The sequence below is a fragment of the Megalobrama amblycephala genome, linkage group LG1 (assembly GCF_018812025.1).
Source record: "Megalobrama amblycephala isolate DHTTF-2021 linkage group LG1, ASM1881202v1, whole genome shotgun sequence".
Lineage (NCBI taxonomy): Eukaryota > Metazoa > Chordata > Actinopteri > Cypriniformes > Xenocyprididae > Megalobrama > Megalobrama amblycephala.
This window is the reverse complement of record NC_063044.1, coordinates 56,925,815-56,953,786: the sequence shown is the minus strand read 5'-3', so window position 1 is coordinate 56,953,786 and position 27,972 is coordinate 56,925,815. Positions and strand designations below refer to the sequence as shown.

The window sequence follows — 27,972 nt, the reverse complement described above, 5'->3', positions numbered from 1 at the left end:
ACAAAACATTCAATGCTCACCAGCCCAAAGCGATGCATTATTGATATTTTTGCTGCTATCTCTTTAAATGGGATTGGTCTGTTTTGTGTGCGTGTGCATGTGAGAGAGAAAGAGACAGCGAGTGGGAGGCAAGCTTTGTGTGGAGAAACAGAATGAACGGGTTGTTATTTTAGGCTAGGGCATTAATTCACTTGTTTAATATTTCTTTCCATACACATATGAAGTGGTGTTTTCCGGGTTTGGTACCGAGAGAGGTTTACATCTCAAATTATCATCACCTCCGCAAGGAAATAACGGGCAGGGCTGCTGCTGCTGCTGCTGCTACTGGTATATTTATTTATTTTCCCTCATGCGTCCTGCAACGTTGTGGGAAACGCGATCGAGCCAGGCAGCGATCTCTGATTTATGATGGATTAATGGTCGTGTGAGCTGCATATGAAAGAAAGGTAAGAGAATCGACTGGTAATACATTCGATTATTCTTTAATGTGGTGCATGTTTTGATCAAGCTTTGACGCAAAGGATTCAAGGAAAACCAGGATACTGGTAATAATGGACAAGGAAACGAGAATACAACATTATTACCGCTCGGGTGAACGTGCATGTCTTTGGATGCGTCTCAAAACCTAGTGTGCTGTCTACCTAGGCTGCATTTTTGGACATCACAGGCGCATGCTGCCCAAAAATGTTGCACGCGACCATACACTGCAATAAATATTGCCTTGATGAGTATTATCGCACTTAAAACAAGATAAATGTAGCTAATACGAGTTTTGTTCGGAGTTTACATTGACAAATAGCCTGGGTTACTTAAACCTCACTTCATTTTGTTAGGTTGATGCTTAAAACAAGAAAATAGCCTACTATTTGCGAAAGAAAGAACATACACTTAATTCAAACTTCTCAACTAAAATGATTGTCTTTGGAAATGAGCAAATAGATATGTGATACCCAGGGAGGCAGCTCACTAGGTTTTGAGACAGCCTTTTGTCTCGCTTATGGGATGCTGAATATTCCTCATGTACATGACGTCACCTGTCCGTCTTTTTCCCGAGGTCGGGATGCACACGTTATCCTCCGCGTTTCGCGAGGTTGTCATGACGTAACAGGCAAATGTTTTGTTCGATAAACGTTTACACAACGATACAAGGCCCTACGGCGTTTGATAATATTTAGACAACTGCATGATTCCACACTTGGCGCCAAGGTTGCTCTCTGTGCAGTGTTATAAGACGACAGGAATTTAAAGGGGTAGCTCACCCCAAATTAAAATTCTGTCATCATTTACTCACCCTTATGTCATTTCAGAACTGTCTGGTTTCATTATGATGTGACACAGAAAATGTTAAGCCTCTTTTGTATACATTAAAGATGAATTGAAGGTTTAGAGCAACAAAATGGTGACTAATAAATGATGACAGAATGCTTATTTTCGGGTAAGCATTTCTCTTAGCAAAAGCTTCACTGAAAGCACATGCACATGGCTTCAAATGAAGACACACCTCTCACTTTACAAGCTCAATAATAGTTAGGCCTACAGGATTTCTTAACAAGTCTAGTCAGGGATTGATTATGCTAAGCTGTTTAGAAGCTTGGAAGACCCTTAGTGATTAGGACTACTATTTTCATTTAAAAACATCAGTGAGTTAACGAGAGTTAGGCTATGTTTAGAAAAGCATACGATCTTGCTACTCTTACCATTACCGCCGTACATAGTATTGTGACCGACAACATTTGACATTATGAAGCAGAATACTACAGAGTATACTGGACAGAAAGTACCACAAGCCGGGACTCAAACTCTGGTCGTCTGAAGCAAAACCATGCCATGAAGAGCTGCCCATGAGGCATTGAAATGTTAAAATGAAGATCTGGGTGAAACATTAACAGTGACACATCTCTCTTTATTGGTTTGTGAGTAATAAGATCAGCTACACCCACATGGAAAAAACCTATATAAACATATATGTTTCAATATAGGTTTTGATATAGGTTTTTAATATATGTGACATATATAAAATTGGCCGTTTTCCTATATTATATGTGCATGTATGCAGCATATATGTGCATATACACTGCATATAGGTTTCATATATGTGCATATATCCACATATAGGTTCTTTCCATGTGGGCAGCAGTAACTAATATCATGGCTGAAGAAAGTGAGCATGTGTGTGGAGGCCCACTCAACCCATACAGCGTAGTGTACACTATTCTCAATGAGATCGTGTAGATTACTTGTCTTCACTTTCAAACCGAGCATCCCCTTCTCTCCAGGTCAGTTTTAAGCGCTGTTCACACCGAGGATTACAACTACACAATCTTAATAATCATTCTAATTCTGTGAGAATAGTGAAGACCACAGAGGAACAATATAGTTGAAAACACTTTCAGATTGACTTGTTTCCCAGCTGAAGAACGATAAAACATTGACAGAGCAAAGAAGAATCCAAACATGTTTACAGAGCTCGATTATTTAAAGTGGCAGATGACATAACGGCAGCTTGTGCTTATAATAAATGGAACGTTATAGTCTGTTTTAGTGGACACTAATTTAGTTATCATTCTTGGTGTGAATGGGCCTTTATCAGGTGGCTATTACTTTAGTCTTTTTTTTTTTAAACAAAGTTTTAACTAAATTAAAGTTTTGGCTTCCCACATGGAACACTTCAGAAGTTGTAAACCTAATTAAGATGCTGTTTTGGTTCCTTCCCTTTTTTAGAGACTGTACATCATTCCTTATTTATCTTGTACGACTGCAGTAGGACACATGATCCAAATTTGAAATTATAGTAGCTAGCAGCAACTCTTCCAGGAGCAAAATAGGTACAGGTGCAGATTTTCTTTTTACATTAATATAATTTGTGAAGTCTGTAATGGTAGAGTGAAACTATTCCTCAGAGTACAGATTTCATACCGTTGTCCCACTTACAAACTTCCAAAGACTTGGTTCAACTTCATCTAACTTCCGAAACTTCATTTGAAATTCCACCGAGGAAGTCTCAGAAGTGCTCTTAAGCCACCTCTCGCTGAGAACACGACTAGATTGTGTGGTTTCTTTGAACATGCAAATCCCTCTCAAAGAGACCACTGCCAATCCTGTCCACTCCAAGAAGCTTCCACTATCCCATCTCCCCCGTTCCCTCTCTGGTCCCATCCCCCACCCTCATTGTGTGCCAAGCACCGCACATCTGTCCGTGGCAGAAGTGCCAGGGTCTCCATTCTATGCTTGTTTGTTGTCGTAGGGCTTGTGTGTTTCGTCAGTAAATCCAAATAACATGGGTAAGGAGGCCGGGCCTGTAGGCGAAATAAAAAGACTTGCAAAGTGGCAGAGGGGAGAACGGATTTACTCCATGTAGACGGTCTGCCAACAGTTGGATAAATGCTCTGGAAAGTGTGTAGTGTTTTGTCCTTGAGTGATACAGACCAGTTTTCTTGTATTCCAAAGCATTTGCAAAATGACATGTTCTATAATGGCATGTTTGTGAACGAAAAACTTTCAGGCCAAACATCTCCCTGAGTTTCTGGACAGGACTTCTCTGTATAACCATATTATGTAAAGTCCACTTACTCTCTAAAAGTAGTAGCTTTAAATAGTTCAAATAGTTCATCCCAAAAAACCCTCACCCTCATGTTATTTGCATGACTTTTTTATCTGCAAAACACACACAAAAAACATTTTTTTGAAGAATGTTTCAGCAGTTTTTGTCCATATTATGAAACTACATACTTCTGACTTAAAATGACTTGAGTTACCCTGTTACTGACAAGCATAATAGCTTATGAAAATAGGACAATATAGTTAAAGGTATTGGCATGTGTACTCAATCTCCAGAAATTTGTGCTATTTTCAATAAAGTAATCATCCTTAGAAAAGAAGGAAGTACTTAGAAGTTTCTCAGAATTTGGGATTGACCCAATATGAGTCTTTATTCTGACGTCATTAAAGATGTTTTGCAAAATTATTTAAGAACAGTTAGGCCAAGGCCAGGATGAAATCATATGAAATATCTAGAGGTAAAAGCATGAGAACAAGCTAAACCAACAGTTTAATCAGCTATTTAGTTGATCTGTTTGTAATGAAGTAGCCAATTTATCTTTGATAAGCTAATTCTAGCTATTCTAATCCTCTCGGCTTGATTCAGAAAAGAACTTCTGTACGTGTGGCATTTTTATTTGGAAAAGTAGAAAGGCGCTCAGCATGCAGTCACAATTTATAGCCGTGTGCTTTTAAAACACCCCCCCTAATTATTTAAGAGGTGCTTTTTTCCCTTCTGTATATCCAGATGAACTCCCTTGAACCCATCTGGATGGCAGCCATGCCCTTTCCATGTCTTGCTTTCAAATACTCTGCTGCTTAACTGTTTCTGGAGGTTTTCCCTGGCTACTTCCCCTTTTCAAATTCTTCATGGGGGCGACAGCTGAACTGATTTGTTCTAGTGCTGGATGTAAGGAGAAGAACCACATAGCTTTACTGTCTGAATTTTAAATAATCAGTTGAATTTGTTCTTCAGTATTTAACTGACAAGCAGATACATATAGAGTACTGTGCAAAACTCTTAGGCCACCATTTGATGTTGTCTCAGCAATGGCCTATAGTAAATGACCATATATAATTATTTCTCCATCTCTTTATTAGAATATAACCAGAAAATACAGAAAAAAAAAACTTATTCTATATAGCAAAAAATGACTTCTATATAGCAACAGCAGGAACCTGGCCAGATTTTCTTCTTTGAGAAACTGGAAGAAGTCCAGGAGGTCACACTAAATACAGATTTTTGCTTAAAGAAGCCATTTTGTTCTGATTTACATTTTGTGTACATATTTCCTGTATTTTCTGTTTGTATTATAATAAAGACCAAAAAAAATCAGTATGGATTGATCATTAAAACATTGCTAAAACAACAAAGCTGGTGGTGGCCTAAGACTTTTGCACAGTACTGTATATATGGTGTTAACATCCTTTATGTAAAACTGTTTTGGTATATAAAAACCTATTGACTGAAACATGAGAACTCACACACACACACCCAGAGGTTATAGTTAGACCTTTGCACAGAGGGGTCACTGTGTCAGAGAACTGCTGAGCAACATATACTGGTTATTTTAACACTGATCTAATGGCACAATACTTCCTCTGCGAGTGAATCACTTTTCTTAATGTGGAAAGTCTAAATATTGATTCTTGACGTGAGAATATCTCTATGGTATTGTGAGGTAAAAATATACTTTTAAATATAGATGCCCACCCCAACCCTTAACACACATTACTCCGTTTTTCTTTAAAATTATACATTTTGTGCTGAAATGAAGGGTAAAGAAAGCATATGGATGGGGCCTTGGCCAGCTGCCACCACTTCTTACTTGGCACATATCTCAGTACAGAGAGTTCCCATCAAGCCCCGTTCAGAATATGTCAACTAGCTTCCTTTAAAAAAAACCAAAAAAACAACAAAAAAAAACTTGTCCCTCGCCACTCAAACATTTGCTGCACATGGTTTGACGTTGCGTTGTTTGATTTGCCCCAGTGCAGGGGACGACTAGTCCTTTTTGTGCCAACTTATTGAATGGGGCTTCAGTTTTTATTAGGAACTCTCAGCTGCATTGCCCACACAAGTGGCCACACAACATCTTGGTGGGCCAAAGCGCTCCTCTGCAGTGCAGAAGTGTTGCTAAAGGCATTCTGATGTGCTTCATCAGGCAGTTCAGTTGCTCTCCTTGGTGCTGAAGTTGCACTAACAGGTCTCTCTCTCTCTCTCTCTCTCTCTCTCTCTCTCTCGGTTTCCTTCACTCCCTTTCCACCTGCTGCACTTTTCCATTTTGCTTCCTCCTTATACATCACATAAATATTTTTTTTGTCTTCATGCCAGTTTTTCCTTTTTGCACACTGCCATTTGACATCAATTAATTTGTGTGTTTTAATACAGTGTTTTCCAATCTTTTTTTTTTTGTTTTATATACCCCCACAGTCCCATCATTAAAGCTCAAATACCTCTTCATCAATACCAAACACTTAGCATTATTATTAATCTTAGTAAAATGGCCATTAACATAATGTTTCACTTTAAAATTGAAATGAATCGAATATGTTTGAAAATCAGACTCGTCTCATTTCACCTCTCTTTTTAATGAGACACCTGAGCTTGTTTGTCTTCACAGGTTTTGACAGTTCTGGAGAAAATCATAGAGAAACGTTACTAGCAGATTAAACTCAAAACACATGTGTTTTGAGTTTAATCTGCTAGTAACGTTTCTGCTAGTAACGTATTCTTTCCTCAAACAGGAACTGGACGATTTAGCACAATAACTACAACGACAACACAAGATTAAATGTGAAATTTATGTTTTTCACACACGCATTGGTTCAAATGTTTGGGTCAGTAAGATTTTTTTTTTTTTTAATTATTATAAATACTTTTGTTGCATTAAATTGATCAAAAGTGACAGTAAAGACATGTACATTACAAAAGATTTCTATTTTAAATAAATGCGGTTTATGGGCCTGTTTACACCTGGTCACTTCATGCGTTTTTACTGATCGGATAGTTATCTGATTTATCAAAATGATTCCATTTACACTTGGCCACATAAATGTGTCTTTGCAGAACAGATATAAATCCAATCTTCAATTCCCGTGCTGTATGCAGATTTATTGGAGCTCAAATATGAGCTGTGTTTTATTGACCATCAGCTAATTTCAAAATCAAACACCACAATAAAAGAGATCGCAACAACAGCACTGATCATTTAGGCTACGTTCATATATACTGTCAGTCCAAATCTTATTTGTGCGCATAACTGATTGAAATACGATCAGATTTAGCAAAAAAAAAATCGCATGAAATGCAATTTTTACAAATCCGTTTGAAGCTACATTCATATGTGGTTTGAAATCCTATTCAAATCGCATTTCTGTAAATCCGTTTCAGTCCGACTGCTCTGATCGGATTTCACGTGGTTTATGTAAAATGTAAACATCAGACGTCGCTATCGGAAACAGTTGTGTTGTTGCAAAGTACCAGACAAGCAGAAAATGACAATATAATGGAAACGTGTTTTAAAACCGGTGGAGATGACAGCATAGAATAAAGCCGCTCATATCAGCCTCCTACGGAAGACGCAGGAGTCCAGCGTGGCGGTTGCACATTGTCATGTTGTAAATAAGTCAACATCTGTATTGCAAACCCATCCATGTTGTAGGTGTTGTTGTTGTTTTTGGCATATGCCTGCCTATCAATGCAACGTCCTTGCCATAGAAACCAATGCAGATATTCTGGAAAACGAAAGAGCGGCATGGACACACAAATCGAATCTGTACAGTTTTGATACACAGTGTGGACGTCAGTAATTTTAGATCAGATTCCAATCGGATACACGAATAATCGGATTTGGACCGACAGTGTGAACATAGCCTTAATCTCATTACTTTTAAAAAAGATGATTGTGTTTTGAGCATCTGCAACTTACTTTTTTAGTTTAATTTGCGTCAGTTTGCGCGTCGGCTTGAAGAGATACTCTGTTGCTCTTTTGCTCTTGTTGCCGTAGCACTGTCACATTTGGCTATAACATGTTATATAGCCTACAAAAACATGTTTATTTTTTAGCATTTTTGGGAGGAGTAAAATTTACATATGTAGTTTCAACAACCAGATGCATTTAGACTTGCTTCTCATACCACCTCTTGAAGTGGTTTGAGCAAATGGATTTATATCTGTCTCAAAAGCGTTTCAGAGGGCATTTAGACCTGTTCTTTTTACGATCAGGTAACTATCAGAGAAAATGCATGAAGTGACTGGTTGTAAACAGGCCCCCTTTGACATTTTTATTTCTTAAACAATCCTGAAAAGATGTTTCAGTTTCCACAAGAATATTAAGCAGCACAACTGTTCTCACCTTTGATAATAATTAAAGATTTATAAAGAATCAAATCATCATATTAGAATGACTTCTGAAAGATCATGTGACACTGAAGACTGGAGCAATGGCTGTGTGTACAAACTACAAATATTAGTCAAAAGATTCTAATCTATTACTCTATAATATTATTATATCATATTTAATGTATTATTTTTTAAATAATTAAAACAAATATATAAAGATTTCTAGGTTTAACGAAATAGAAATGATTTGAATTATCCATCCAAGTACTCCAATTTGGGAATCGTGATTTTAATCAATTAATTTTGATCCATTTCTAATCAAATCTTTTCAGATTCTTGCACTACTTCTCTGTTGATCAGGTGTAATCTTAGAAAGCTCCACCTCTTGAGTGTGGGTGGAAATGGGGTTTGTGGTCTGCTCTTTAGCGTTTGTTTTCCCAGGGAAACAAATTAGATGTTTTTCCCCTCACTAGTTTTCAAAAGCTGTGAAATGAGTTGTGCATTTGCATAGTTTTTACCTAGATTGTGTTTCTCTTGTGAAGGTCTAGTGGTCATTCATTCAAAACACTCTCATGCAAAATCAACATGTTTTGCTTTTCTTCATGTAAATCCAAATCATTGACTTTTAATCATTCTGCATTCAAAATCACTATATGCTGGATCGTGTAAGTGTTCCAGCTGCGGAGATAGTCACGACAGGGGCTTATTGAGAAAAATGTCTGAAAGCAAGCAACGCTCATTGACATTTTACACTTGAACCATTAGTTCACAGAGCACGCACACCTGCATGGAGGGTTTTAAGGTGGACCAGGGTGTTGAAAAGGCAGCTCTGGTTCAGAGTATATTCTTCAGTCACTTCCCACAAGGCATTTCTCCGAACACTTCTAATATTCTGTATAGTTATTTTATCACTTGCTAAACTGATATTTCACTGACTGTTTATTCTTTTTGTCATTTGGGACATATTTAATGTCATATCTGTGCTGAAATGTCTCTATTCTGCAACATAATTTGCTGATTTTCACTCACACTTAATGCATACAGTGAATAATAAATGAGTCAGCGAGGAAGTGAGTGAACACCTGCATTGATGGTTAAAATACAGTAAAGCACCTGACACTTATGTTGTGTCATGCACCTCCTGAGATCACCATCATGGCATGTATAAAATGTCAAATTCTTTCCATACTGAAATTTACTATCAGTGTCTGAAGAAAAAAAAAAAAACAACTCGTGTCATCGTGCTTACTTGTGGAAGTAAAATAAAGCCATGTGTTTTTGAAACAAAAGGCATCTTGAATTGCACTACTTGAAAAAAAAAATGCATTGCATTAACCGTGCTTGTATTTTAATGCATTGTATTTTTAGGGCTTGCATTTTTATGGTCTGAAATTCAACATGGTTGTATATTTAAGCTGTGAATATTTCAATTCAAAACATTTCACACACGTTTTCATTGTTAAAAATGCAATAATCCATATTCATCTTTCAGATTTCACTTCCAATATATTCATTTTGTTTAAAAAACCAACATATAATATTCAGCAGGCAATTTTCAGTCCATTTTATTTCGTGTCCACAAATTCAGTGGTTCAAATTTCAACATTTCAAAATGTTTGTTTCAAAAACATGTTTCAAAAACATATGGCATTATTTTATTTCCATACTTACTATGGCAATCGATGTAGATATATCAGATGTTGAACAAACAGATCAGATTACTTGCTAAATGACAGTGTAGACGGTTGGTCTTAAAGATCAGATTTGAAACACAAAACTAATTTGGTCAGTGTTAACCAAGCCTCTGAATCCAAGTCTACTGTTAAAAATATTAGGGTACAGTAGGTCTAAAAAAAACAAAAAAACAAACCAAAAAAAACCACCCACAAACTGTGTGAAAAGAAATCGTAAAAAAAGTTTGTTTTGATTAAAAATGATAAAGGCAGATAAAGGGGCTTTTACCCAAAGTTTGGGGGCAAATGTCCCCTGGGGAACTGAAATGAACAGTGTTTTTGCCTTTGTCTTTTCAAATGGGACTTTTAGCCCCATGTGGGCTTTTTACCACAATAGATGAGGATTTGTTGAGGAAAAAATAAATATATATATACTGTATATAAATATATATATATACACAGTATCTCACAGAAGTGAGTACACCCCTCACATTTTTGTAAATATTTTATTATATCTTTTCATGTGACAACACTGAAGAAATGACACTTTGCTACAATGTAAAGTAGTGAGTGTACAGCTTGTATAACATTTGCTGTCCCCTCAAAATAACTCAACACACAACCATTAATGTCTAAACTGCTGGCCACAAAAGTGAGTACACCCCTAAGTGAAAATGTCCAAATTGGGCCCAATTAGCCATTTTCTCTCCCCGGTGTCATGTGACTCGTTAGTGTTACAAGGTCTCAGGTGTGAATCGGGAGCAGGTGTGTTAAATTTGGTGTTATCGCTCTCACTCTCTCATACTGGTCACTGGAAGTTCAACATGGCACCTCATGGCAAAAACTCTCTGAGGATCTGAAAAAAATAATTGTTGCTCTACATAAAGATGGCGTAGACTATAAGAAGATTGCCAAGACCCTGAAACTGAGCTGCAGCACGGTGGCCAAGACCACGGTTTAACAGGACAAGTTCCACTCAGAACAGGCCTCGCCATGGTCGACCAAAGAAGTTGAGTGCACGTACTCAGCGTCATATCCAGAGGTTGTGTTTGGGAAATAGAAGTATTAGTGCTGCCAGCATTGCTGCAGAGGTTGAAGGGGTGGGGGGTCAGCCTGTCAGTGCTTAGACCATACGCCACACACTGCATCAAATTGGTCTGCATGGCTGTCGTCCCAGAAGGAAGCCTCTTCTAAAGATGATGCACAAGAAAGCCCGCAAACAGTTTGCTGAAGACAAGCAGACTAAGGACATGGATTACTGGAACCATGTCCTGTGGTCTGAGGAGACCAAAATAAACTTATTTGGTTCAGATGGGGTCAAGCGTGTGTGGCGGCAACCAGGTGAGGAGTACAAAGACAAGTGTGTTTTACCTACAGGCAAGCATGGTGGTGGGAGTGTCTTGGTCTGGGGCTGCTTGAGTGCTGCCGGCACTGGGGAGCTACCGTTCATTGAGGGAACCATGAATGAGCAGAGCATGATCCCCTCCCTTCGGAGACTGGGCCGCAGGGCAGTAATTCAACATGATAACGACCCCAAACACACCTCCAAGACGACCACTGCCTTGCTAAATAAGCTGAGGGTAAAGGTGATGGACTGGCCACGCATGTCTTTAGACCTAAACCCTATTGAGCATCTGTGGGGCATCACAGCGCAAGGTCTCTAACATCCACCAGCTCCGTGATGTCGTCATGGAGGAGTGGAAGAGGACTCCAGTGGAAACCTGTGAAGCTCTGGTGAACTCCATGCCCAAGAGGGTTAAGGCAGTGCTGGAAAATAATGATGGCCACACAAAATATTGACACTTTGGGCCCAATTTGGACATTTTCACTTAGGGGTGTACTCACTTTTGTGGTCAGTGGTTTAAACATTAATGGCTGCGTGTTGAGTTATTTTGAGGGGACAGCAAATGTTATACAAGCTGTACACTCACTACTTTACATTGTAACAAAGTGTCATTTCTTTAGTGTTGTCATATGAAAAGATATAATAAAATATTTACAAAAATGTGAGGGGTGTACTCACTTGTGTGAGATACTGTATACTGTATATATATATATATATATATATATATATATATATATATATATATATATATATATATATATATATATATATATATATTTATATAAAATAAAAATATGTTGCTAAAAATATTTATCATATTTGTGGGCCAGTGAAAATGTGAAAATGCTGGCAGGGCAAGTAGAAATCTGTCATTGTTATTGTCATTGTCACTGGTATTGTTAAGCCCTGCCATAATAAATTAACACTTATTAAAGAGCCGTGATCACATTTATGCGTAGTGTGAAAAATAATCTTCTTTTTTTTTTTCAATTAAAATGTATTTTTAAATAACACTCTCAAGATATTACTGCATCCAAGAGCAATGATTCAACTCTGGTCTATTCACAGGCTTCCAATGCTGAATATGTCCACTCCCAGTGACCTCAAGTCTCCCTGCGTGACACGGAACGGCATGGTCAAGCTGCCCCCCCAGCCCAACGGCCTCGGTTCGGCCAGCATCACTAAAGGCACACCAGCTGCCAAGAATCGCCTGTGCCAGTCGTCCTCTGTGCCCACCATTTTGCCTCCCCCGAGCCTGCCCTATCACCTGGAGCCCCTGCCCACAGCCGCCTCACTGCTGGGCCCCGACTTGGACACAAGCCCTGTGACTGCCATCAAACCTCCCCTCCGGCAATTTCCCAAATCCCTGTTGGAGAGACAACTGGTGCTGGACGAAAAGGTGCTGAACCGGCTCTTATGGTACTTCACCACAGCAGAAAAGTGCATTCTAGCCCAGGTGTGCAAGACATGGCGGAAAGTGCTCTACCAGCCCAAGTTCTGGGAAGGTGTGATGCCCATTCTACATGCCAAGGAACTCTACACTATCCTGCCCAATGGGGAGAAGGAGTTTGTTAGCCTGCAGGCTTTTGCTCTTAGAGGCTTCCAGTCCTTCTGTCTGGTGGGGGTCTCTGATTTGGACATTTGTGAGTTCATCGACAACTATCCCCTGTCAAAGAAAGGAGTCAAGTCTGTCAGTCTTAAGAGGTCGACTATCACAGATGCAGGACTTGAGGTAATTATGTCCATGAATTATTTGACCTATGAAGAAATGCAAATATCGTTTTCATGCAAAAAAAAAAAAAAAAAAAAAAAAAAGTGTATATATACTGTGCAATGGTAAATATCTATCAACGGTTAGTAGTGTTGTCAAAAGCACTGATTTTGGTACCAAGATCATTGTAGCCAAAATAATATGTAGAGCAGGACTTGTTCTTGTCCATCAGGAATTGATTGGATGGTTGTGGTTTGCTATTGCTGTGATGTCATGTGAGTGACAGGTTGTCCCGCCTTCACGCCAGTATACACATCATCAGAGAAGATATGTCGCTGAAAGATGGAGAGGAAGTTATTCTGATTAAATATTACGAATGCACATTATTATTATTTTTTTTAAATGATGTGCACAGATAAATCATTTATAATAAATGCTGCAATATTCCATAAAAACAAGAATAGTCCATTTTGATTCCATTGCATTATTTAAAATAATTTGTTAACAGAACTTATGAATAACCTTACATTTTGCTTTGCAACAAATAAAAATATAAATTTAATTTGTAAAGCATTTAATTCTAAATGATTGATTATGAAAAATTGATGTTTCAAACATTTTAGTTGAACCGAGATTACTCCTAAGAATTACTCTTTTTTTATAATTTAAGATTGCCATCATTTACCACCCACCCCTATTAATTATGACTAAATAATTAGCTGGATGGTAATGTGGTCAGAAGCACCTAACATACATGGTTAGAAATAATTGTGTTTTGCAAGAACATGCAGCAATGATCACACTCATCACACTTGTCTCTATGCTGTTGCTATTCTAGGACTAGGCTTTTGTTGCCATGGTGAACTCTCAAATTGTTCGTGACGGCATCCAAGCTTTTTTCCCCTCAGATATGCAAACCAGCATGTGCAATGATAGAAGCTGGAGCTTCTTCTGTCTGAGAGAGGACTGTGCACCTCGGGCTTGTTTGTGAATTATATAGGGCAGGGCAGATATCACAGCACAAGGCTTGGATCATAACCAAGTACTTAATAAAAGAGCAGAATACTGCCTTCAAGAGTTGTTTTCTTGCTGAATTTAGCTCTTTCACTTGCATTTTGTCTCAATCCCTTCATTATAAATGTCACTGAAAACTTTAAAGGGTTAGTTCACCCAAAAATTTGTCATTAATGACTCATCCTCATGTCGTTCCAAACCCATAAGACTTTCGTTCATCTTCGGAAACAAAAATGAAGATCTTTTTGATGAAATCTGAGAGCTTTCTGTCTCTCCATAGACAGCTATGCGACTACCACTTTGGACTACCAGTCCAATTTTTCTGCAGAGAGTCGATTTCTTTATATGATGAACAGATTGTATTTAGGCTTTTATTTACAAATAAACATTGATCATTGAACATAAACAGAAGCTCAAAAGAACTTGCTTGACGTGCGAGAACTTTTTCGGAAGCTCAAACGTAACACGTGAGAATGAACCTCAGTGGTTCTCGCACGTGTCATGCTTGAACTTCTGTTTAAAGGCAGGTGCACACTGTGCGATTTTGGCCATGATTTGGTCGTCTGAGACAAATTTTGAGAATCCTAAAAGATTCCTATAATCCTATGCAAAAATCTGTAGTCTTTGATCACTAGTTTGACTTGTTCACCGACAGCCGATTAATGACCGTTGCAATCAAATTTTACTTAAATTCTGGCAGTGTCAGAAGATTTGGCGCACAGTCCTGCAGTGTGACTTCTCCTACGACAACGTCAAATTGTCTTCTTTTTTCAAGATAAGCTGTTATCAAAATTAACGCTAGAGATTTCTTTCTTAGCCACCATTTCAGTCCCGTGTGTAATGCAGCTCACTGTCACCGAATGTGTGTGGGATGATGATGCAAAACTCCGGACAAGTTTTCAAGCATGCGTCCATTTTTAACACGTCTTGACTGTTGTACAGTCTGACATATAGGACAGCTGAGATCCCACAGTGTGACATGAGGATCATGTTCGTACAGTCTGACAAGCAACAATCGTTAAGGACTAATATAAATTGCATAGTGTGCACCCGGCTTAACACAACTGCTGAGTGAGTTAATGAATGTTTATATGTGGATATATGACTAAATTCAATCTTTTCATCATATAAAGTGATCATGTCTCTTTAGAAAATTTGTACTAAACTGCTCAATTCATATGGATTAGTTTTATGATCTCTTTAAGAACTTTTTGAAGCGTCGAAGTGGTAGTCGCGTAACTTAGCTGTCTATGGAGGGACAGAAAGTTCTCAGATTTCATCAAAAACATATTCCGAAGATGAACGAAAGTCTTACAGGTTTGAAACGATATGAGAGTGAGTAATGACAGAATTTTCATTTTTGGAGGAACTATACTTTTAAGTGATTAAACAGAAAGTGTGCACACTGTGGCTTGGTAAATAGGTCAGTGAAGTCTCAAAGTTGCAGTCCTCTAGAATGCAAACGCTTGTTGTTGATCACAACAATTAGGTCAAATATTCAGGTGTACATTATTTGAGCCATACACTAAATATATATTTTGGACAATTTCTTTACGGTTAATACACAAACAGCATTTAATAGCATTATAAATAGTTCTATGACTCTTTCTAATTTGGAATACAGTCAGATTTCCCAATGTACATCAGTCAGGTCAAGAATTAGTATTAGAAGAAAGAAAATAATACTTCTTTCAGACAAATGGTTCCAAACTGTATCTGTATAATTAATGTTATTATTTTCATTTTGTTTTGTTTTAAAAATTAAAGACTGTGACATTAAAGGAATGAGATTCAAAACATATTAAGCTCTATTGACAGCATTTATGATTGTTGATTACCACTGGAAATAATTTTGACCCCTAATTCTGTCCCTCCTCATTCATTTAAAAAGCAGCAAAAAATGTGGCCAAAATCAGGTCACTTGAAAAATAATCTGTTTTGTGACATAAGTGTTTGGCTAAACAAACAGTAACTTAAGCAATACATGTGCTGCCACTCACCAGTGATATTGTGCAGTAATAGTGGGTAATGCCATGCATCACAGGTTATTTCCATCCTTTCTGTTCTGATCAATGATTCCAAATCTTGAACTTTGTTGTCGTTGTAAAGTTTCTAAAAAGGCGTAGAGACCGCACACTGCAAGCGTCTGCAACATCAAGGGAAAGCCCTGTGGCGTTGCATAAACGTTATGTTAAGACTAAATGCTAGTTTATCCAACTAGCAGTTAAATAAGAGGTAATCAGTCTTACTTTTCCAATTCAAATTAGACAGATCTAACTTTTTATGTAACAGACTTTAAAAGTTAGGACCAGTTTTTAAGAGAAAAAAATTGCTGAATAACTTTTAAGACTACACTAAGTAGTTTAGGAAAGAAACCGTCCACTGGTATTCCACGACATTGTTGTGGCGCAAATCCTGCGCAATCAAACCCGCCAGGCCGCGACTGAAAGTTTGGATACGCTTTTTGGTTTGCAGCTGCCACAAGTGAATGTCTTTTGTCTGTAATGCGCAGCTGTGATTTAAAATTTAAACTCAGAATCGATTCTGAATTTTTGTTGATTCTTTTTAAAGAAAGAATCGCGATGAATCGTTTGCTGTTCTGTTCATTAGACATTTGAAATCTCGCTGAAATCACAAACATATGTTTACTCTCATAAGTAATTGTTAAAAAAGACATATATAAACAAGTGTGAATTTGTGAGTAGGAAAACTGACCGTTAATTTCTAAATTATGCAAGTTCGCGGCTTACTGTGGAGAATATGAGAAAAGCATGGCAAGGTTAGCCTGACTACGTCAGACTTCCTACTTCCGCTCAATTTCATTTCGCTTCTGTACCATAGACAGTAAAAGAAATGGACACAGCGACCCCACTGGAACTCAATTGAGACAAGTGAAGCCCATTTTTAGCGATTTTTAGCACTTCCGTTTCTGACGCGCAGACTCAAACTAAGCTTGATGACGTCTGTCTGACAGATGTAAATCTTCTAGTAGCTGTGCGTTTAAACTGCCATCGTTAATCTTGCAGAGACGGCGAGCTTGAGCGGGGAGTTCTTTGGCGTGAGTGAGCAGGAGTAATTATTCTGATTAATTATTTTGTATAGTATTTTAAAATGTAACGCCAGTACGCCATATTAAGTTAATGCATACTATTGCCTGCGAGCTTCTCCTCCTGTCTGTACGGTAATTTCTCTACTGTGCAACAGAGAGTCGAGTGGTTATGACGCAATCGTTAGCCTATTTTTACAAAAAATGTTTCTACGGGGCCATAATGTAACATAGAAGGTAATGGAGCCCTTTATACATTGTCGTGTATCTTTAGAAATAAATAATGGACAAATTGAGTCTTTAAACGCCTCAGATGTAAAGTTATTTGCTGTCAAAGTGACGCCAAAATGAATGGGAGTCAATGGGATGCTAACGCAAGTGAAGTTCTGCTACAAGATGGCGGCACGCGGCCGACTTCAACTTCCGGTCGACTTCCTTGGGCACTGTTCTGTACTCAGTCTGATACAGCGTCAGAGCTTTCTGTTTGCCACCGGTCTGGAAACAGCCGGGCCAATCAACGAACAGAGGGCGGGCTGAGAGCCGTGACGTAGATGCTAAGCGCCGAGTTTTACATTGTAGGTTAGAGAAATCGAAAACCGAAACGACCGCGGAAATGGGAAACGAGACACGGGATGCAATTCGCTCTGTTATGGAGAACATTCAACTCTTTTTCAAACTGAAACCAGAACAAGAAGAGTGTTTGATAAACATTTTAAGTCTTTAAATCTTTAAACAGATTTGAGTTCGATGCATGATGTCTGTGCTTCGATGCGGCTGTACAGGCGCATAACGTACGTCATAACTAAACGTATCTGATTGGCTTACGGGTAACCAATGATTTTAAACTTCAGACAAGCGCCCCCTAGCGAGAGAGAAAACACTTCTCTATTATGCCATTCCAGACTCTGTCTACGAAGCAAAGTGAAGTAGCAGAGTCTGGTATTACCAGGCTATGGCAAGGTATTAGAGGCGCACAGTAAAATAAAGATGAAACAAGTCCATGGATTTATGATTTATGTAGTAGGCCTAAGCTATGTTTTCCACTATGTCATGGTCCTGTGTTTTCAGCGATTAAGTTTCATTTTATATATTTATATTACATTTAATAATTGTACACTCTTTTTGACTCTTGTCCTTATATCTAGATTTAAAGGGTTAGATCACCCAAAAATTAAAATTCTGTCATTAATTACTCACCCTCATGCCGTTCCACACCCGTAAGACCTTTGTTAATCTTCAAACGCAAATTGAGATATTTTTGTTGAAATCCGATGGCTCCATGAGGCCTGCATAGGGAGCAAATTCCTCTCTCAAGATCCATAAAGGTACTAAAAACATATTTTAATCAGTTCATGTGAGTACAGTGGTTCAATATTAATATTATAAAGCGACGAGAATATTTTTGGTGCGCCAAACAAAAACAAAATAACGACTTATTTAGTGATGGCCGAGTTCAAAACACTGCTTCAGGAAGCTTCGGAGCATAATGAATCAATGTGTCGAATCAGCGGTTTGGCGGTTTGACACGCGATCCGAACCGCTGATTCGACATGCTGATTTATAACGCTCCGAAGCTTCATGAAGCAGTGTTTTGAAGTCGGCCATCACTAAATAAGTCGTTATTTGTTTTTGTTTTTTTGTGCACCAAAAATATTCTCGTCGCTTTATAATAATAATATTGAACCCCTGTACTCACATGAACTGATTAAAATATGTTTTTAGTACATTAATGGATTTCGAGAGTGGAAATTTCATTGCTGGCCTCACTGAGCCATCGGATTTCGACAAAAATATCTTAATTTGTGTTCTGAAGATGAGCGAAGGTCTTACGGGTGTGGAACGCCATGAGTGTGAGTAATAAATGACATTATTTTCATTTTTGGGTGAACTAACCCTTTAAGTATGACGGCAATAACAGTCTTAATGATTAGGTTTTCAAACAAAAAACCTCTCTTTTGGGAACGTTAGTTCATGCCATGGTTATACAAATAAAACCTAAAAATAAACATTAGAGAACATCAGCTCGTATTGGGTTATCACACAAAACTTCCCTGCAACATTCTGACAATTGGTTTTCAAAGAAATAACTAAATGGGAACCACGTTAGGGGAATATTCTGGGCTTTCAAATGGTTTCTGCAGCCAGCCAAGCACTGCACATTTTAGATGTTCCCCATATTTAACACAGTTGAATTAACTCATCATCTGTTTGGTAGAGTAATCTACTCTGACCTGAGCTGGGTCTGTCCAGTAAAGGTGATATCCAGAATGTGCATTGCTGAGGAGGCTCCAGGAATGGTTTAAAACCCCTGCTCCAGGATAATACTGTGAATATTCATTAAGCTTTGGGCAGCTCTCACCGAACTAAGAGCACATTTGCAGCTGTATGTATGCTTAAAATAACGTTGCTCTTCCATCCTGGGCTCTTCAGGTGATGCTGGAACAGATGCAAGGGCTGATGCATCTTGAGCTCTCCGGCTGCAATGATTTTACAGAAGCCGGCCTGTGGTCCAGCCTGAATGCGCGGCTTACCTCTCTAAGCGTCAGCGACTGCATCAACGTGGCAGACGACGCCATCGCCGCCATTTCTCAGCTCCTTCCCAACCTATCGGAGCTCAGCCTGCAGGCCTATCATGTGACCGACACGGCAATGGCCTACTTCACCGCCAAGCAAGGCTACACCACCCACACGCTGCGTCTGAACTCCTGCTGGGAGATCACCAACCATGGTGTAGTCAACATGGTGCACAGCCTGCCCAACCTCACCTCCCTCAGCCTGTCGGGTTGCTCGAAGATCACAGACGATGGCGTGGAATTGGTTGCAGAGAATCTGAGGAAGCTCCGGAGTCTGGATCTGTCCTGGTGCCCCCGCATCACTGACATGGCCCTGGAGTACATCGCATGTGACCTACACAAATTGGAGGAGCTGGTTCTGGACCGGTGAGTGTGCTGAATTTGCAGCATAGAGCGGAAAGTAAATCTTGCTGATATTTCCTCTTACAGAGCCTCACTGGGAGTAAATTTTGTGTTCAGAAGTAGACTGACTGATTCATTAGCTGTTGTATGAGTTTTTGAAAGTGTATATAATTTTTTTCCAATCAAACAATCAATAAATATATAAGTAAAAATAATAAATAGAATTGTATTAAAATAAATAATAATAAATAATTGTTTAAATATCTAATAAATATATATTTTGATTATTTTTCAAATAATTTTGATAGAATTTTGAGCAGTAGTGGCCTTTGCTATGTTTCACCCATTTCATGTTAAAAGCGCCTCTTAACAGAAGGAGGTTCCATTTCCACTCGAAAAAGAGCCATTGTGCTGTGCACACATCAAAATTAATATAAAAAAATGCCCCCAAAATTTAAGATATGTGTCAAAAATGTCCCTGCATGAGTTCTTGTTTTTAATATTTAGGCAATACCACACAAGCAAGAGTGCTGTCTTCCCTAATATCAATTGCAAATGTGAACAACAGTTCAATAAACAAGAAGTTAATATTAGGTGACTTACATTTGAGACTATTTTTTAAACCTTGTCCGTTTTTGTTCATTTTTGCCAACAAAAATAGTTCTAAACAAGTTAGAGCCATTGCATGTCTCCGAGCAACAGTGAATTCGAATCATAGAGCAAATCAACTCAACTCTAACTCAATGACTCACTCATAAAAACAGTAGCTGCGTCCGAAATTACATACTCTTTTGAATAGGTGCTTATTTTGAATAAGTAGTTTGTGACCGCTACAAAAGTATGTTCTATATAGCATGAATGGGTGTAGTATAAATATAATCTGGGCATACTATATTCACCATGTTGTCATTATAACCTGACCTATCAGCGTAAGTTGCGTTGATTCACTGCCATTCACAAATCCTCTCCCGCAGCCTTGTGGGATAGTAAAGTGTCCTACGTATGCAGGGCGTGGGAAGATATTTTAGGTTGGGGGTGCTGTTTTTTTTTCCTTATTCAAATTCACCACATTTTAATAAGAAACAATATCGAGTCTATAAAATATGTTAAAACTCCACAAAGCACAACAAACAAACACACCGGGACATACAGTTGCACATTACAATACTGCTTGCAATCATAATGCATCAAATTGCATTAGTGCAGTAGTGTCTTTTATGAGTATTGTGAATTCTGACTTTTGTCACATACTGCTTTTCATCTACTATGTAGTAGGGAAGTATGCGATTTCAGATGAAGCCTACAGGTGTGTTTGACTTCAAGTAGTACTGCACAGACCGACCAGTGTATGACATCAAAGTACCACAAGTACTCTCTAATCGCTCTCGCAGTACTTTGATGTCATACACCGATCGGTCTGTGCAGCGCCACTTCAAGTTGAACACACCTTGCTTGCTTTTTCCCTGAATGAATGAGGCGTTTTGAACGAATCGTTGGACTTAACTTTTCAATGACACACTCGTTAAGACAACGATTTTCCGCCACCAACTGATGGTTTCAGTTTAATTTTTAAAAGTATCATTTCAGTTTTTCCATCATTTCATTTTTCTATATTTATATCTCGCGCCTGCAGCTGATAATATCATACCTGCGGTCTACCATACTGCAAGAAAGACTGTCCACACTTGCTTTCATTTAAACATGACGTTATGAGATTGCTAGAAAAGGATAAACTTGTTAAGAGCTTTTGCAGCACTCCATCATCGGAAAGCCAAATTGTATTTGTATTCATATATAATTCCTATTAAATCCCTTATCTAATCTCTGTTCTCTAGGTTTTATTTCTTTGCTCTCAATGCCTGGTCATTTCACTCTCCAAAGTGCTCGCTAAGGGCCTAAGAGAGTGACGAAGATTAAATGCTGTTTTTGTTTTTGCTCCTGATTGTGATTGTGTTGTGACTGGTCACGATTAGTGTTGGGGAAAGTTACTTTTAAAAGTAATGCTTTGCAGTATTGTGTTACTCCCTAAAAAAGTGACTAATTCCGTTACTGTTTATGGAAAGTAATGTGTTATGTTACTTTTGGCTGTATTTGCTTGTTAGTTTATTAATAACAATGAAAAGGTTCAATTTTTGGCAAAATTAAAGGCCCTTTCACATCAAAAGTGAAATGAATAAGCTTCAGGCTGAAGGAAATGCTAATTCACACCTGTACAGTAGAGGGCGCCGCTCAAACAAACCTTTCAGCTGTGCTGCCATTCTGGATTTAAGAGTACTCTTACTTCAGCAATAATTTTTTTTTAAATAAAACACAAAAGTCATTTTTGCTTATTAGTATGGTTGAAATGGATCATCGAAGCAAAGTCAGCAGCAAAGACATTGGTTAATAAAGTGAGATTAAATACATAAAGTGTATTGTTTAATTTAATATATTTAATTATTACAGGTTTGTGCAATATTCTGATATTGCATTTCACTGTTTTTATTCATTTTGAGGAATACTGACTCTGTTTTTGTTAAAGTGAGATGAGTAAATGTTACACTGATCATGTTTACACAGCGCGCACAACGACTTTGCACTCAAATTCTCTCAACATGGTGACTGTCAGTCAATACGTGGGGAAAACAAAGTAACTTGTTTGGTGTTAATTATTTGAAAAAGTAAATCAGATATGTTGTAAATTTAAAACTAATATGTTACTTTACTAGTTACTTTACTAGTAACTCGTGTTAATTGTAACGTGTTACCCCAACACTGGTCTCAATTATGGTTAAAGGGCTATGATTCATAGGTAGTGGTAGATAGATAGGCCACCCCTGATTTTGAGTAAATATTTTGTTACATTTTCAGAATTTTTGTATATATATTTGCTATTATATTCAATTACATTTATAGCTTTGGGGCTTTTCACTGTTTTTACAGTGGCCTTCAAATATGCAGATTAATTTAGGAATAAAATCATTTGTGAATCATTGAGTCATTCACTGAACTGATTAGTTCACAAACACTGATCAATTCGGGAACAAAATAACGCTATGCTATGGTGTTTTGCTCGGAAACGCACAACGTTGCTGCGTTGTCTATTTCCATTGGAGCAAAAACAGACTACTACAATAATTTACTACCAATATTCTGTGTAAAATGTAAGCTACTCAATATAAATATCTTGTTAAATTGAATTGTTGTACACATCCAAAAATCACATACAGCAGTTGTGCTGTATGGGTGGGGTCGATTTAGCTTTCTAGTTCATCTCGGTTTTTGCGTTATTGCGTTTTTTCTTGTTTTGTTTTTTTGCATAAAATAAATAGAAGAATAAGCTACACCAATGACAAAACAATTTCAAATATTTCAGAATTTAAAATCCTTGCTCTGTAACAATTTCAGTGAAGTGCTATAATTAAGTGATTATCTTAATATTTAATAGCATGATATTTTGATACATATTATGGTATTGAATAATTGCCATATTCATATACCATGTTATTTATATGATACTCCATAAATAAATTATGTTCAAGTATGAAATTCCCCTGGTAACATCATGGTATTTTTTTGTAAGTGAAACTGTCTATCTGTCTACACTGAATAACTAATCTGATCATAATTTCTCAAAAAATGATTTCTGGACCAGTTATCGTATGCCTAAAGATGGTAAAGTCTGAACGTAAAATAACTCTCCTTCATATGGCTATATTCAGATGTGTGCGGATCACAGATACAGGCCTGGGTTACTTATCTACCATGTCAACACTGAGAAGTCTCTACCTGCGCTGGTGTTGTCAAGTAAGTGTCTGTAAAGCTATCTCAGTCACCTAAATGGGATAATCTTACTATGATAATAAAGTTATGGGTGGTAAGTTGTCCATTAACTTTTTTTTAATCAATCACAATCACAACACATCACTAAAACTGCTTGAAACTTCATGTGAACTCCCCTTGTGTGCTTTTAGGTGCAAGACTTTGGGTTACAGCATCTATATGGCATGAGGAGTCTTCGTCTTCTCTCTCTAGCAGGTAAAACCACTCTTTAAGTAGTAAGCTGATTCTGCAGGATGCACTGATAAAGTCCTGATGAAGCACTATAATGAAATGACACTATGTTTTGAAGGAGATTGTTTCTATGAATACCTGAGCTTAATCATGTTATGGAAAAAGCTCGGTTAATCCCTCAAAACCAGATAATGCTGTCCGAGTAAAAATATATTGCTTTGTAATAATAATAAAAAAAAGATAAGATAAACTTTACTTTTAGTTGATGAACACATAATCACGGTGTGATATACGAGTCTAATCTTAAAGAACATTGTACATTTGCAGATCAGAAATATCTGCCTGTTTCAGCAAGTTTCTTTTAACTAATATTAATCAATGTAATTTATTTACCATGAGAATATTTGTTTTTAAACTAAAAACATTAAATTCTTATGGATGAAAACACACTTCCTATCAAAAGGGTTATTTAAACTGCATTTATTTTGGCATTTGATGGAATGAGTACACACAATGTACACTTAACGTGCCATTAAAAAAATGTAAATAATGCATTTAATGATTTTAATCTTTAGTCAGCATTATTTTTATTATTATTATTATTTTACTTAATTCCTTTATATTGGTTTAACAAAGCAAAATCACAATATTTCTGGTTGGGAATCGTCTGTGATGCAAAGAGTAGTGTTGTCACACAGTATTATAAAACAGGAAGTGAGCCGTTAGCGTTTGCATTCAACCGGCTCTCATTTACTCTGTCTCAGGGTGCCCTCTGCTGACCACCACTGGCCTATCAGGCCTGATCCAACTGCAGGAGCTAGAGGAGCTGGAACTGACCAACTGCCCGGGTGCCACAGCCGAACTCTTCAAATACTACTCCCAGCATCTGCCGCGCTGCATGGTCATCGAGTAGAGCAAAGAGATTCATGGGCACCAGCACCCACCACATCACCAAAACCTCCTCCTACAGACTGATGATAAACCCAACTTCATCCTGGACCCACAGGGAGAATCAACGAGAGAAACTGAAAGGAAGTTTATTTTCTGGAGGGGTGAAAAGGGATCATTGACATGGAAGATAAAAAGGGAAATCTGAGAAAAAAGGTCGGAATGGGCCTGGAGTGGCGAGCGAGAGGGAAAATGTACAAAGCGCAGTGGCTAGATCTTTCATTAAATAACATGACACATAGGAATCAGGCCCCACACATACATGAAACATGTTCCTCCTCTGAACTGTGAGACTAGCTTCCATGTCTCATCCAAAACTGTTTATCTTGAAGTGACAAAGGTGTGTGCTGCCTGTTTGAGCTGTATCTCACATCCAGGGAAAGATAGAGAGGAACCGAGACGTTTAAGGGAAAGAACGAGGTTAAAGAGCCACCGCAACAGGGTTTCTTGGCTTTTGTCCAGCAGCACCTGGGTTTCTCGCTCCCCTCAGTGGTGCTGCCGCTCTATGTTTGTGTCTTATCAAAGGGAAAAGATTGAGAACTTTAGAGATGAACAGCTATGTAGATTTTCACAATGCTACTTGCTTTTTGTCATGCGGTTCTCTTTTTGTCTTTTTTTTTTTTTTTTAAATATTATTTTTTTAAGTATTATTTTTGATGATAAGGATTACTGTGAAACAATTATGGTATGAGTTTGAGGTTTTGGACACTTTGAATAAGATGGAAATCCAGGTACGGTGAAGGTACAGTATTAAGAGGTACTGTCCTTTGAAAGGAACCAGCATAATCAGAAGTCAGGAGGTTATTTTTTTCCCCCCAGCATATTGCTCTTTTAAAGACATTTCCAGATATTTTGAGTTGCGGAGCGGATCGGATCGGAACTGCTCATACATTTTAATGTGGTTCAAAGGGACTGTGGTTTGTACAAAAAGACAGGCTTGGCTTTTTTCATCTGCCTGGTTTGTTTTAATTCCATTTTGATGTCAATTGATATTAGTGGCTTATGTGCAGGTTTCCATATTAATCCTGATTTAAATGAAGATGAGATCTTTGAGTGATCCCATAATGCAGCGGGGCCACGTGACGGCCTTTCACAGACTGAAACTGCACGTCATTGCTTACTTGTCACCAGGCCAAACCATTACAGCATGGCAATTCTATAGTTTCTTACAGTCTGGGCGCAGTGACTCTTTCAGCCCAAATGCTTTTAAATACATCTGATTAATACAGTTTACAGTGATTTGCATCAAATGCAGAGGCAGGCCAGTGTAATTAAAGTGATCACAAACATCCCACACAAGATTATTACAGTAGTCTCTCTTCATCTAGCAGTTTTGCTTTCCCATTGAGCAATACCCACATGTCTGCTTGTAGATTAGATTAGTAGCACCTCTTTTTATTTTCAGAGATGCCAGGGGTTCTTCGCCATAGCAATTGTGCTCATCTGTGGTGCCTACCTCATTGTAAAATTGGGGTACATGGGATACAGTTCCGCAATTACAGAAACCAAACGTTTGTTCTTTTCCAACCCGCTCCATACCCCATACCGAACCTTGCATTTGTCTTCTCAGGAGATTAATGTGCTGCTCAGATCATCTCAGATAGGTCTGCTGTGATGTTAAAACCCTTAACGTCCACCTGCTTTACCCAGTCTCAAACTTAACACATGCAAAGTGGCAAAAAATATGGCATGGTACACAATTTTGGAGTCTTAGATTGGTGAATAATTTAATTAAAAGCAACCCCCAAGTTCAAACTTTTGAATATTATAATCATACGTGGACAGATACAGTAGTAGTGCATGCGATTTGCTACTTTTTTCTTCAGGAAATTGTAGAAGAATGTGAGCTTATAGATCAATTGACATGCTATAACGCACTCAAACCAGGGATTTGGCTGGTAAATGCCTGAGCTACATAATCTGGACTAAAAAAAAAGAAAAAGATTCAGACTAAATAGCTCTCTCTTAAAAACAAAGGTTCCTAAAGAACGATTGAAGAACTTTTTGGGTTCCCCAAAGAACCCTTGTAGTGAACGGTTTTTCAACAAGCCACCATTTTGTCAATAAAGAACCTTTATTTATTAGAGCGTACCTTTGAGATGAATGAGACTTCTAAAGGACACCTAGCTATTATAGACCTCTTTGATTTAAACATGAAGCTGTCTTACTCAATAAAGCAGAGAACAAATCTGATGGATACTATGCCAGGATAATTCCAACATCACTGTTTTCAACACTACCCTTTCCCACACTAAATCATCTAGGCTTTAAAGATAACAGATTGTATCTACTAAAAGATGCATTTGCATAAACATTAGCACTCACCTCAGACAGTCGATCTCTCTTCGTGTATATAGTGACCTGTTTAATGGGGGGGTCACAGCTAATCAGCGGTAGCGGCTGCTGCTTATCCAGGCGAGATCCCCTGAGACTTTTAATCTCACTACCTTGTGTGACTTTATCTTTTGAATCATTGAAGTTGTTACATATTTATTTGCTTTTACTTATCATTAGAAGTGGGTTAATTTATTGACACGATGCACATATTTATTTATTTATTACTTTTACGAGGATGATACGAGGTTTATTTATAAGCAGAAAAGAGGGGGTAGCGTGGGAACTGGAGTGAAGTTTTTGTCAGATGAATTGGCCTTTTTTTGCCATGGTTTCAACGGTTCAACTGCAGCCTCTGAGGCGCGTGTTTTTGGCGGGCAAACTGTTGACACAGCTGACAGAAGAACGGAAGTGAAGGGCAATAACTGGTTGACAGAGGCATGGCTGACAGTGAGTTGACCTACCATTTCTAATGCTCCTGCAGTTCATTATTTTTTTCTTAATGACTAATTTTGTTTTTGGTTGTAAAATGGATGTCAGTTGAGTTCTAGTGAAACGGCATTGTCTCCAGGATTGGATGTTGAATTCTGCACCAGTAGTTCATATGAGCTCAAAACTTTGCTGTGTTTGGTTGATTTGAGGTATCCTGATAACTTTTAGAAGACGTATTGCAGTATTACTAGCGAAGGTTTAAAGGAAATCCCATCAAAGCGCTTTTCATTCCATATGTCTCCATTCATTGATAACACAAACAGAACCATTTGAGATGAATGAAATAAAAAGAGATTATTATTATTATTATTATTATTATATCACTAAGGCATTGCATAGTATTTGAGGACAATTATATGAAACTGTCGGAGATATTGTATTAATCTTGTATAAATAATATTGTTTTGACTTCAAACCCGAGCCTTTTCCCTCTTTGTATGGAATCAGAGTTTATGTGTGTGGGATGGAATTTTTTCACCTAACTGAACCCTAAATATAAATATTATAACTCATGCACTAACCTCACTGTAATCTGTAAATATATATCAATATGTCGAGGTCATCTGTCGGAAGGTTTCAACCTAATCGCGCACGTCTATACCGCTCTGAACAAAACGAC

General features: G+C 38.0%; 1 protein-coding gene across 1 annotated transcript; it reads left to right on the top strand.

Annotated features, from left to right (window-relative positions):
* On the top strand, window positions 1-27,768 carry fbxl16 (F-box and leucine-rich repeat protein 16). Its single transcript, XM_048203295.1, has 6 exons — window positions 1-446; window positions 11,969-12,632; window positions 19,102-19,610; window positions 23,288-23,372; window positions 23,540-23,603; window positions 24,344-27,768. The coding sequence occupies exons 1-6, from the start codon at window positions 436-438 to the stop codon at window positions 24,490-24,492; spliced, it is 1,482 nt and encodes a 493-aa protein (XP_048059252.1). The 5' UTR covers window positions 1-435; the 3' UTR covers window positions 24,493-27,768.
* The last annotated feature ends 204 nt before the right edge of the window (window positions 27,769-27,972 follow it).

Excerpts from the sequence above, each read along its gene's own strand:
- fbxl16 (XM_048203295.1), top strand. Across the intron at positions 12,633-19,101 it reads TCACAGATGCAGGACTTGAG|GTGATGCTGGAACAGATGCA; the intron begins GTAATTATGTCC and ends TGGGCTCTTCAG. Across the intron at positions 23,604-24,343 it reads TCGTCTTCTCTCTCTAGCAG|GGTGCCCTCTGCTGACCACC; the intron begins GTAAAACCACTC and ends ACTCTGTCTCAG.